Source organism: Belonocnema kinseyi, chromosome 8 (genome assembly GCF_010883055.1).
Source record: "Belonocnema kinseyi isolate 2016_QV_RU_SX_M_011 chromosome 8, B_treatae_v1, whole genome shotgun sequence".
NCBI lineage: Eukaryota > Metazoa > Arthropoda > Insecta > Hymenoptera > Cynipidae > Belonocnema > Belonocnema kinseyi.
Window position 1 is genome coordinate 45,857,999 of NC_046664.1, and position 13,845 is coordinate 45,871,843.

General features: G+C 24.3%; 1 protein-coding gene across 4 annotated transcripts in view; it reads left to right on the forward strand.

The window, feature by feature from the left end:
• Positions 1–13,845, forward strand: part of LOC117178254 (protein outspread) — a 368,009-nt gene that overhangs the window by 313,256 nt on the left and 40,908 nt on the right. For all 4 annotated transcript variants that reach the window (XM_033369600.1, XM_033369601.1, XM_033369602.1 and 1 more), the window contains exon 7: positions 6,563–6,814. In XM_033369600.1, coding sequence (XP_033225491.1) covers positions 6,563–6,814 — 252 coding nt within the window. The remainder of the gene's footprint in view (positions 1–6,562; positions 6,815–13,845) is intronic.

A 13,845-nucleotide genomic window follows, 5' to 3' on the forward strand; every position in this document is an offset into this window, starting at 1 on the left:
TTTTTCTTGATAAGTCCATGTCTCGCTACCGTATAGTACAGTCGGTACAAATATAGAATTATGTATTGCCATTTTAGCTTTATTTGATATATTTTTACTTATAATTGATTTTTGATAATAAAGCATATACGCGTTTCGAACTGGTTTCCACTTCCTCTTCAAGAGGCGAAAAGAACTTTTATATTATATTCATTTTTTAATTAATTCAGATTATTGTAGAAAATGTATTATTTTTTGATGTTTAAAATTTTCGAATTTTTCGCATCTTGCAAAAGAACTAAAAACCATTTTGAAACACGTCGATGCTTTATTATCAAAAATCAATTTAACTTCTATACTGCCAAAGGCCTTTAATTTCATATTATGTTTATGGAATTGAAATGGAAGCTTCTAATGTGTCCCCTAAGGGTTTACATTTTTCTTAAACCTTCTCTATTCCTTTACACACCCTCCACACACTTACTTGGTGGTGGAAGGGGGACCTACAGCTTAAGGTGGGTTCCGAACCACCAATATATTATGTTTATGTAATTATTATTATACATACTACGATTTTTTTATTCTGTCCATATTGCAGCTCCTATGTTTTCGCCTTTGTTTCGGGAATGTTTTGTTTTTCGACTATTTCTATCACTAGAAAACTCACGTACTACGCACACGATTATTATTTTATTGTTTTACGCAATTCTTAAATTAAAATATAAAATTAATATTAATTCAGGGTGCCTGCTGGACCGAGAAAACCGGGAAATGACAGTGAATTTATTCCTTGACCGGGAATTTTACGAATTTTCAGAAGAAAAATTTGCTCAAGTTTGATTTCAACAGTTTTATAAATAATTAAAGTATACAAATCTGAACAATAATTGATTTGACAAAAAGATTCTAAATCCGTTCAAAATTCGAGAATTTTCAGATTGTAACTGTTTGAATTCGAAATTCTTAATTCGAATTGAGATTAATATAATATCATTTATTCCGATAGTTTTATTTTTAAATAACAATTTTAATGATTCATCAATAAAATATTTTCAATTCAAAGTCTTAGGTCTTCCTTTATATTATTTTTTATATTAAATTGAATAAATACATTTTTTAATATATTATTTTTATTAGTTTTCTTATTCATTAAAAATTTCACTGTTCATTTAAGACGAGTAAGTTTGACACAAATATATGTAAAAGTACACCATTTGAAACTGAATTGTTTTACGTAAGAAAGCTTTGAATCTGTAGAATTTCAATTAGTTTTTCAACTTATAACGCTATATTTTCAATCGGTCCGTTTTAAAAATGTTTAATTTGTAAGTGAAATTGTTAAATTTTTACGTATAAATAGCAATAGAACACTTATTATTTGTGAACAAAATTTGACTGATTTCAAGAGATATTTCATAGTTTTGAAAAGATTCAAAATTAACTAAAAACTTGAAATGTCTTCATGTAATTGAAAAGAAGTGTGTTAACATTTTTGTTTAGAACTTCTGAATGCATTTTAAAATTAACCTAATTTTTCCTACAACTTTTGGAAAATCCTGAAAATTAAAAAAAATCCTTAAAATCTTCCAGTTTCTGTTTTGATCATTTTGGTTATCTCTTAAAATCTTTTTAAATCTTCTGTTACAATAATTTTTCAAAATGAAAAATCATTTTCAATTTTCCTAGGAATCTTAAAAAAATGTTTTTATTCTTTTTAAGCCTTTCACAATTCTTAAAAAGTTTCTACATTTTTTGGTTGAAATCTGCAAAAATCTGCATTTTCTTTTAAATTCGGCTGCGAGCATTTGCACCAAAATTTCGGTACGGATAGTCCAATTTTTTTCAGGTCACATACTTCGTGTAAATAATTTGAAAGCATTTCAAGTTCTAAATTTAATTTTTATATTTTTTAAACTTCTAAGTATCTCTCAAGATTACTCTGATTTTTTTTCTACAAATAATAAGTGTTCCTATTGTTATTTATAAATTCAAATTTCAAGGATTTTTTTTTTAATTTTCAGGATTTTCTAAAAGTTTTAGGAAAAAAATCAATTAATTTAAAAATATATTAAAACGTTTCGAAAAAATTTCAACAACGATTTTAAATTTTGAAAAATATAAAACCACTTCTAGATTTCTCAATGTTTTGAAGTCAATTTTTTAAGTTTTTTAAGGATGCTTAAACTATTTAAAATGAAAATAATTTAACTTCTAATTTAAAAAATTGTTCATAAAAAAAAATTATCTTTTTAATTTGTCTGGCTTAAAATTACTTAAAAAATATAATTTAAAAATTTTTTAAAGTTTAATTCTTGATTCTTTAATTTAGAGTATTGAAAATGTTCGCGTGGATTTATAGTTTTGGAATTTAATCTGAATATTTGAACTCTATAATTTATAAAAGTTATAAATTTTTCAGTTTATCTGTCACTCTGTAATACAAAAATTTGATATTTTATATAGTATCTAATATCTAAAATAATAGAAAAGAATTGCGATCTAAGAAAATTACTTTTTCACTTAAAAAGACGAATCCCCGATAAAAGGCATCGATTTTAAACCATAGTTGAATTTTCCACCGTGAAGATTAATTTGATACCAAATTAAATAACCAAAGTTTCATTTAATTAAATTGATTTTCAATCAAAGAACTAATTTTCTACAAATGAGTTGAATTTTTCACTACATAGTTAAATTTTCTACCAAATTGTTTAAATTTAAGCCAAAAAGACCAATTACCCACAAAACAACTGAATTTTTAAACCCGTAAACTTGAATTTTGAACAAAAAATGTAATTAATTTTTAACGAAACAGTTGGATTTTAACCAAATAGTTCAATTTTCGGTTAAAAAAATTAATTTTTTTCAACCAAAGAAATGAATTTTTTAGAAAGGAGTTTAACTTTCAATCAAGTAGTTAAATTTGCAACAACAAAAAAAGACACTTATTAGCGAGAAATTTAACAGTTGATATTTGAACCAAAAAATATTTTAATTTGACATAGAAAAAGTTAAGTTCAACCAAAAAATTCGAATGTGAAAGAAAACAGTTGAATGCTCGTAAAAATAAGAATTCAGTAGGCGTCGAGCGGACAGTATCTTCTTCAACGATTTATTACTCTTTTAATTTCAATCTTAAGAATGCTTTTTCTATTTAAAATAAGCATCATCAATTACCAGGAAAAAGGTTTTATATCCGAGAAACGAGCAGGGCCATAATGATGAACAAGTTTTAATTGAAATCCTCCTGCATCATTTCGTTTCAACTGTAGTAGGTTTTAAGTTTTATTGTCCGGGTTTTAAAATTCTTCGAATTCGTAGAATATCAAATGTAAATACTTGATAGTTGCACAATTTTTAGTTTAATTAAAATTTTTCGAATTCGTAGAATATCAAATTTAAATATTCGATAGTTTCCTAATTTTCAGTTTAAAGGGTTCGCAACTAAACAATTTTGGATTAAATTCCTCTATAATAAATTCAAAATAATGTAAAATTCAGAAAATAATAGATCTAATACAAGCCTTAAAAATGTGCAGATTGTAGATCTAGACACTGAAAATGGAATTATTTCTAATTTTCAAATTTTCAGAAACATTTAAAATTTCAAACTCAACTTGCAAAATAAAACAAATTTCGAATTGAAAAGCTAATGATTGTGCAATTTCAAAAATTGAAATCTTAGCGATCTTGAATTGTATTAAATTTTTTTAATTTTCAACATAATACAATAAAAATAAAAACACTATAAAAGTTCAGCAATCTGAAATTGATGCCCGAGTAATTGAAGCATTTCTTTCATTTTAAATGTTCACAATTTTAAAGATGATTTTAGAAATCTAAATTTTAATGTTGAACGCTACATTTTCAATTTTTCCCTTTAATAAGTTTTTAATTTACAATTAAATTTGAAATAGTTGCATTTTGAAAAATACAAGTAACCATTTGAAAAGAAGTAGTTTTTAAACGGTATCAATTTATTTGAAATAATTGAAATTTTAAAGATTTTGAGTATAAAAAAGTTTTAATATCACAATTCTTAGTAACTTACAATTTTGCATTTTTAAATGAATTTCGGATTTGTTTAATTTTGAACGATTCGTAATAGAAACTTTTTTATTCGTAATGTTTCCCATTTAAAAGTACTTTATATTTTGACCGTTTTTTAAATAATTGAATTTTAAATCCGTATAATTAAAATTTTTCTTTGAATCTTAATGTTTTCTATTTTAAAGTACTTTATATTTTGAGGGTATTTTTTAATAATTGAATTGTTAATCCTTATAATTGAACATTTTCTTTCAATCTTAATGTTTCCGTTTTAAAAGTACTTTCTATTTTGAGCGTTTATTTTTAATAATTGAATTTTAAATCCTTATAATGAAACATTTTCTTTCAATCGTAATGTTTCCCCTTTAAAAGTACTTTATATTTTGATCGTTTTTTTAAATAATTGAATTTTAAATCCTTTTAATTAAAATTGTTCTTTCAATCGTAATGTTTCCCTTTTAAAAGTAGTTTATATTTTGAGCGTTTTTTTTTTTGAATAATTGAATTTTAAATCCTTATGATTAAAAATTTTCTTTCAATCGTAATGTTTCCCATTCAAAAATACTTTATATTTTGAGCGCTAAAAATGTAAAAACGTGAATATAAAATAATAATAATTAATCTCTACCCTTTTATTAAAATTTTCAATATTTATCGGAATTGGAGACGTTTATGTCTGAAAATTGGATAGATATTTTACAGGGCAGCCGTTTTATTCGAAGAAAAAAATTCCCGGTTTTTTCCCGATTCACAAACATTTTTCACGGTCAATGAAATTTTTAAAATCGAACTCTATTCTAAACATTTTTTCATTTAAAGTAAGATTTTCAATACTCTAATTTAAAGAATCAAACAATGACCTTCAAAATGTTCAAAAAATATTATTTTAAGTAATTTTAAGCTCGATACATAAAAAATTGAAAAATATTTTTTTTTAACTCAACAGTTCTTAAATTTGAAGTTAAATTAATTTTATTCTGAAAAGTTCAACCATCCTTGGGAAGCTTCAAAATTTTATTTCAAAATCTTAAGAAATCTAAAAGTGGTTTTAAATTTTTTCAAATTTAAAATAATTTTAGAAATTTTTTTTAGAAGTTCTAAATATACTTTAAAATTAATTAAATTTTTTCACAACTTTTAAACAAATCTGCAATTTTAAAACAAAAATCCTTAAAATTTGAATTTATAAATAACAAAAGAACACTTATTATATGTAGAAAAAAATTAGAGTAATTTTAAGAGATATTAAAAAGCTTTAACAAGATTTGAATTAAATTTAGAACTTGAAATTATTTCGAATAATTTAAACGCAGTGTGTGTACCGAAAAAATTTGTGTATTCGTATCGAAATTTTGGTGCAAATACCTACAGCCGAATTAAAAAAATTAGATTTTTGCAGATTTCAAACGAAAAATTTAAAGCCTTTTTAAGAACTATGAAAGACTTCAAATGAATAAAAACATTTTCTTACGAATTTTAGGAAAATTGAAAATAATTTATAGTTTGAAAAATTATTGTAACAGAAAATTTAAAAAGATTTTAAGTGATTTCAAAAATTATCAAAAAAGAACCTAGAAGATTTTAAGGATTTTTTTTTAAATTGCAGGATTTGCCAAAAATTGTAGGAAAAAATCAATTCATTTAAAAATATAATTAGAAGTTCTGAAAACATAATATATTAACACACTTCCTTTAAATTACTTGAAATCATTTCAAGTTTTTAATTAATTTTGAATATTTTGAAAACTTCTAGATATTTCTTAAAATTACTCAAATTTTTTCCATTCACTCGTCTGAAACGAACTATGAAATATTGCTAAATATTAAATAATTATTCTTTTTATAAATTAAAAAATATCAAATTAAATGGGTTAACAATTAAATAACTTAGACTTAAACAATATTTTTAATTTAATAAAAACCTATAATTACGACTATATTATTATGTAGTTATTTTTAAGTAGAAAATAGTTTATAAAGTTTCAAACGCACATCAACATTTTTAATGGCTAAACAAATTGTTAGAAATAATATATGTATTAATAAATTTATTTATTGAATTTAATATAAAAAAGAATGTAAGGGAAGGTCTGAAATTTTAAATTAAAATTATTTTATTGATAAATCATTAAAATTTGTATTTAAAAATAAAATTATCGTAATAAATGGTATATTAAAATCAATTCTTATCAAGATTTTAGAATTAAAACAGATACAATCTAGAAATTATCAAATTTTGAACGGATCTAGAATCGTTTTTAATCAAATCAATTATTATTCAGATTTTTATATTCAAAGTAAAGCTCCATTTAAAAAAATATTTATATTTAAAGTTGACAAAATAAAACTGTTTTTTTTTTTTATAGAAAATTTTCATCTTCAAATTATTTTAATTTTTAATTGTTTAAATCTTTAAGAAATCTTTAATTCACTGTCGTTTCCCGGTCCCAGAAAATTCCCTGTCATTTCCCGGTTTTCCTTGATTCCCGGTCCAGCGGCCACCCTGTTTTACAATAATTTTGTTTTATTGCAGCAAATACAACAGCTTCCATGAATACATTGACGACAATCGCTTCGACGACCTCGACTTCCGTCTCTCCTTTAATTACTGGATCTGAAAAACCTCCTATTGCTCCTTCAGAAAACCGAAATTACAAGGACCAACCAGCAAGCAGTGCTTCTCCACCAACGAGAGATAAACTTCGCGCTGAAGATAAAGCGAGACGCAGAATGCATCAACCAAATGATCGTTCTTCGACCTCAATCAACTCTAATGAAAAATTAGGTTCGTATTATTGTTCTTTTGCTATAAAAAGAGACATTTCTTAACACGGAATACCTGGAATTGTCAAGGATTTTTTTTTTAATTCAGGGAATTTTTTCGAGCGCTTGCTTTTTTTTTAATTCAATATAAAATTGGTGTATATAATTCTTAAAAATAAAACCAAGAATCCGATGAACAAATTTGAAAAAACTCCATAAAATGCTCCTATTGTAATTTAAAAAAGGTACTCCTTTAGAAAAAAATCTCTGTACAAAAATCAAAAAGTGGAAAGAAAAATTAGGAGGATTGTGTTTTTAAAGGAGGATCTTTTGTTTTTTTAATTATAATAGGAGAATTTTATGGTACTAGTCCAATTTTAGTCGCTGGATTCTTGGTTTTATTTTCAGGAATTGTATACATTAACTTGATTATTAGACGTTAAGTGTGATTTAAAATTTAATTTTAATCTAATTTAAATTTGTTAAATCTTAATATAAAATTGGATAACAAGGATTCTTCAGTTGTTAAAGGAGCTTTATATTACTTAATTTAACTACTTTGTTGAAAAGTAATTGTTTTGTTTTTTTTTGATTGAAACTAATTTTTTTAACTGAAAATTTAATCATTTTATTCTTAGTTGAAAATGGTTCTTCTGTAGTTGAAAATTCAACAAATTGTTTAAAATTTGTTTCGTTGACTGAAAAATCTTCCTTAATTGAAAATTAAACTCATGTTAAAAGTTAAGGCCTTTTTTTAATTAATTTCTTTTTTGGTTGAAGATTCATTATTTTAATTGAAAATTCATCTCTTTTGTTGAAGAATAATTTTTAACTATATATATTTTTTTAACGTAACTATTTGTTTATATTAATTTTTTTATTCGGTTTAAATTTTTTTACTGAGAATGTAGTTCTCACCCAAATAATTGATTTTTCAAAGAAAATTATGAACCTTGAACTGGAATAGTTGAATTTTAAACAGGCAGATGAATTTTTAACTCAAATTATGAATCCTTAACCGGAATAGTTCAACTTTCAACCAGAAAATAAATTTTCAACAAAAAAGCAGAATTTTCAACCAACAAGATTAAGTTCTACCAAAAAAGAGGAATTTTTTATAATAAAGTACACGACCTTTCAAATGAGAAAGATCAATTTTCAATCAAATAGATGAATTTTCAATCAAAATCGCTTTAGTGGAACTTTAATTTGTTTAATGAAAATTTAACTATTCCATTTTTGATTAAAAATTCATCTATTTGATTGAAAATTGATCTTTTTCATTTGAAAGGTCGTGTACTTTATTATAAAAAATTCCTCTTTTTTGGTAGAAATTAATCTTGTTGGTTAAAAATTCTGCTTTTTTGTTGAAAATTTATTTTCTGGTTGAAAGTTGAACTATTCCGGTTAAGGATTCATAATTTGAGTTAAAAATTCATCTGTCTGTTTAAAATTCAACTATTCCAGTTCAAGGTTCATAATTTTATTTGAAAAATCAACTATTTGGGTGAGAACTGATCTTTTTAGTTAATTCAACCATGAGTAAGAAGATAGAATAAAATTGAATTATTATTCAAAGTCCTGGACTTCAGAGACAAATTTAGGAAATGATTAATTAGGTTATTTAATTCTTTAATTAATTAAATTGCTTAATAGTGCTTCTAAATTGATCATTTTAATTTATTATCTAGAAACTGACGAAAAAATTTATTTATAATAACTAGCAAAGCCGTATAATTTTATGGCTTTATTCAGAAACTTTTATAAGCTTATGCTATTCAATTTTTGAAAAATTAAAATTGAAAGGTTTTGTTTCTGGGATGCATAAAATACTGTACAAATTTGAAGATTCAAGTTAATCGTCCTAAATTTAAATGATTCTTGGTTAAAAGTTTTTAATTTAAAAAAAGGCAGTCGAAAACTTTAAATTTTCTAAATCCTTATGCATGAAAGTTTCAATTTTTTTATTTCTTAAGCAGCAATACGATCAAGTTTACTTAAGTTTTTACAAGCTAACATTTATTTCATTTTACATTATAGGAGCGATTCAATAAGAATAATATAAATATCAAAACCGTTGGGTTTAAGTACTATTTGAAATTTTTACAATTTTTGACTTTATATTTAAAAACGATGAATTGATCACTCTTGAAATATGATGTAAAAGCTTGAGAATAATCCTTGAAATGTTTAAAATCTTTTACAACCTTTTTAAAATTTAGGGTGACGTTTTAAAATCTTTTAAAATCTTTTGAAATGTTTTCAAATCTTTGCAATCTTTGTAATCTTTGTAAAGTCTTTTCTGGAAAATTGTATTTTTCTGTAAAAATTTGTAATTGTCAAATGTGGTAAAAGTTTTCCAATTCTAGCAAACACTTTTGGTTTTTAATTGAATTATTTTCGTAATTTTTTGCTATTTTTAACATTTTTCAAAATCAAATAGAAATTTTCAAAAATAATTCTGCTAGAAACTACAAGTTTTTGCCGGAATTCCGACACTTTTATAAAGTTTTACAATTAATTATAAATTTGTACAAAAAATGACAGTTTGCATATTATTGAACTTTATTTGAAATCTTTGTAATTTTTGTAAAATTTTTTTTAATTCTCTGAAATCTTCTGAAAAAAATGTATGAATCTTTAAAAATCCTTTCAAATTTTGCTGAAATCCTTGACATTTTTTTAGAAAATTTTTGAAAATTGTTTTTGAAATTTTCTGAGTTCTTTTCAAATCGTTTGAAATATTTCTGATATCTTTGCCAAATATTTTTGAACTTTTTAAAAAATATTTTCTGAAAAATTATTTTTTTTTGTAAATATTTGTAGTTGTAAACAATTTTAGAAAAAACTTATGGTTTTTATTTAAATTATTTTTAAATCATTTTTATCGTTTTTTAAATAGAAAATTTGCGAAAATAATTAAAAATAAATAATACATAATAAATATTAGATAAATAAGTATAAATTATAATTTATTTAAAATCTTTCGAATATTTCGCAAACTTTGGTGAAATCTTCGAAATTTATATGAAATTTTCTGCAGCCTTTTAAAATGCTTTGAAATATTTCTGAAACCTTCAAAATGTTTTCAGAAAAATTGTTTTATTTTTTTGCAAACATTTTTGCTTGTAAAATTGGTTCCAGTGTTACAATTCTAGCAAAAACTTGTACTTTCTAGTTGAACCATTCTTATCATTTTTTATGTTTCTTGAAATGAAAAATTACAAAAACAGTTATACGAGAAACCTTTTTTTTGCTAGAATTACGACAGTTTTATCCAATTTTACAAGTGATTATAAACTTGTATCAAAAATTCCTATTTGAATATCATCATGTGTACTGTATTGCAATTTATTTGAATTTTTTAAATCTTCATGGAGTGTTTGAAATCTGTTGGAAAATTACGCAACATTTTTTTAATTGCTGCAAAATATATTTAAAAATTGTATATTGAAATCTTTTGAAAGCTTTTAAATCTTTGAACTCTTTGTGAAATTTTTTGAAATATTTGATATCTTAGTAATCTCAAGTCTGCAAATTTTTTATATTAATGTTTAATTTTGTTTGCTGGAATTACAAAATGTTGATATCTAAAAAAAACCTCTAAATCTAAATGACCTAAAATTAAAAGCAATTGCAGCTTTTTAAAGTCGTTTAAGAATTAAATTAAATGTTGTGCTGGTGTTCAGAAAAGTTAAAAAATAATTATATAAACTTTGAGGAACCATTTTACCATCCGCCTCTGATATTAGAAACAAATTTTTTAATTTACCAATATTCTTCTGAAAAAGCTCGGTTAAAGGATTCTAAACATGCCATTTAACTTTGTAGCATCCTCATTTTAATCCGCTTAGTCTCTACACTTAAAAAATGTTACCTTCCTGTCAAATTTCTCTACATATTAATCAAACGACTTTAATGAGCCGGGATTAGTAAGAAGTGGAATGAAAAATAAAATAAAATCCAAACAAGATGTCTTCTTTGAAGGACATAAAAATGTGCAACTTCAACGTTCATTGCATCCGTGCGAGTCCCCGAGATTCAGTGAATACGGTGGAATAAGGATTAATTCGAAGTTCTGCTCGTTTGAGCGTGTTGGGAAGTTCAATTAAACCCCAGGATTCGACTCCCACCAAGCTTTGGCGTGTAGGCTTTGGATATCGAACTGCCGATAAGTCACCGTGTCGCTTTGGTGAAAAAATGACTCCTTAATCGCGATATGATGCCTCCGTAGGCTTGGTAGGTACATCGAACGAATCGGCTGGAGTTCCGTTCCCACAGGGACAGGAACGAAGTTCCGGGGAACTTGTAGTATCAGTCCCACCACTCGGGTATGGTCTCTGGTCTTCCTTTCTGCGTAGGGTTGCGTAATTGCGTGCCTTTAATCTGTCGGAAAATCTATAAAAGTCACAACAACGTCAAGTCAAGGGAGCCGATCAAATCCGTTTTCTGTTCTGTAGATTTCATTTAGATTGGTCTCCTGAGATTCTAGTCTCGAGTCCAGAGAGAAGACAAATAATGAGAAAGGCTCTTGAGATTCTCACTTTTTCTATTGACACTCTCAACATATTTTATCTTCGTTCTTAGCTTTGTCATGTCGGTTTTTGAAGAAACTGTAGATCATTGCATCTGGGATTTTCTGACTGATTTCTGATTATAATAGCCTATTGGGAATGGTGGTTTACCATTTCGCCACCTGGTGCCGAAAACTGGAACTAGTAAGAGTAGGTAAAATTTTAAAGTTGTACATTAATTTTTGCATAAAAGTGTTTTTACGATTGTTTTGTGAAGTATAAAACAATGATTGAATATTAAAAACAAATCTTCATAAAAAAACAAATAGTTTTAGATCGAATTCCCATATTATACAGTAAAAAACACATTTTTGTCAAATATGTTTAAACAAAAACAAAAATTATTTCACTATATCATGTAAGTTTTAAGGAATTTAAGTTTAAATAAAAATGAATGTATATGAATGAATGTACATTTTTTTTATAAACTGAACACTTCTTAAATTAAAAGTTAAATTATTTATATTTTAAATGATTAATAATCCTTAAAATGCTTTCAAATTTCATGTTTGATAATTTTGTAAATCTTTCTAAATCTTTTTGAATAATCACTGAAAATTATCTTTTCATAATAAAAGTCATTATTAATTTTCATAGGAAATGTTTTTAATCTTCTTAAGCCATTCAAAATTCTCAAAAATCTTTTAAACTTTTTGTACGAAACCTGCCAAAATCTATATTTTGTTATAAATTCCTTGAGTTCATTTATAGAATAATGTGTGTTCAATTGTTATTTATACATCAAAGTTCAACAATTTTACTCAAAAATTAAATTTTTTTGTTGATAGAACAATTTAAATCTACGTTCAAAATTTAGTTTTTAATATTTTACTATAATTACTGATTTTAAATAAACAGTCAGATATTTCTAAATATTAAGTAATTCTTATTTTTCTTAATTAAAAGATTTTAAATTGATTGGTTTAAAAATTGAATATTTTATACTAAAATAACACGTGAAATTTAATAAAAGCTTTAAATTATGAATATATTATTTTAAGGTTATTTTAAAATAACGTATTGTAAAATTAATGATTATTCACTTTTTAAATCCTAAAGAACAATTCAATTTTAAAAATCATTATTAATTTATATTCTCAGTTGATCAGCTTAATATGTTTGTTTTTTTTATCTAAAATCTTCGATTTCAAACGCTTCTAATTTTGAATTGATTAAGTCTTTAAAACTGCATTTTAAAATTCTTTAAAATAAAATGTACACTTGACAATTAAAATCTAAAATTTTAAATTTGTTAAAGTGGACGATTTTTAAAATGCGCATTTTAAACTGAATGATATCATAATAAACATTTTTATTCGGAAATTAAAATTCATCTTTAAAATCGTACCTATTTTTTTTAGTTTGGATTTTTTGTCATCAGGTGGCGCATCGCAGTTTAACTATTTCCAATAATACCATACGGTGGAAATGAACCAAGTTTTAATAAAAATTCCAAGTAAATTGGATTTTTTAAAAGTTAATACAGGTATGGCATCCCGTGAACATTTTAAGATAAAAACGAAAATAATCGGTCCGGCGCTTTTTGCAAAAAGTCGTTTTTGTATTTAGTTACGAAGAAATTAAGAAATTTTCTTGAGCTGATATGATAAATTTTGGTTAATATTTTTTCTAATAGATTTTTTTTGCCGAATGTGGCTTTCTGTCACCTTAAGATTATATTAAAATGGTAATGAAAATAATCGGATAGCCTTTCTTTTTACTCGATTTTTGTATTTAATTAAAATGAAACTATTTTGCACATTTAATTGATAATTTTACTACCGGCATATTTTATAAATGATAACATTTTATTTATTGTCTTTAAATATCATCGAAGAATAGGTGATTATCATTTTGATTACTTGACCATTTTTGTATAAAAATGCTAATTTCTGGTTTTAAAAAACTAACAAAATATATCTTTTTTCAAAATTTTGTAAGCCTTTTTCTAAACTTTCTGATTTTATAATTATTAAAATGATTTAAAAAATACTACTTCCGAGCGAAAGCATTAAAATAAAATATGTATAATGTTTTCAATAATTTATTAGACAATTAAAAAGTTTTAATTCAACGGCACGCAATAGTATTTAAAAAGTATCTACAAATGTTTCTCAATTGGTGGCATAATATTTTCTATGATTTTGCTGATATTCAATTTTAAAAATTTCAAATTAAAGATATAAAACAACTTCAAGTAATGAAAAGCGAATCAAGTTTTCAACAAGAATGATTACAATACTTTCAAAGCATATCGTTACACCATTTTTTTAGATAGGATACAAACAAAATTTTGAATTTTGAAGCTCGAAAAATTTGATTCAATGTATTAAATTCATGAAATTATGTTTTATATAAACTTTTCAAATTCAACAATAAACTGTTTTAATTTAATAAGAAAATTTATTTTTCATACAGTAATCAATAAAGTAGACGACATTTATTATCAACTACGATATTTATTTATTATTGTCGCATT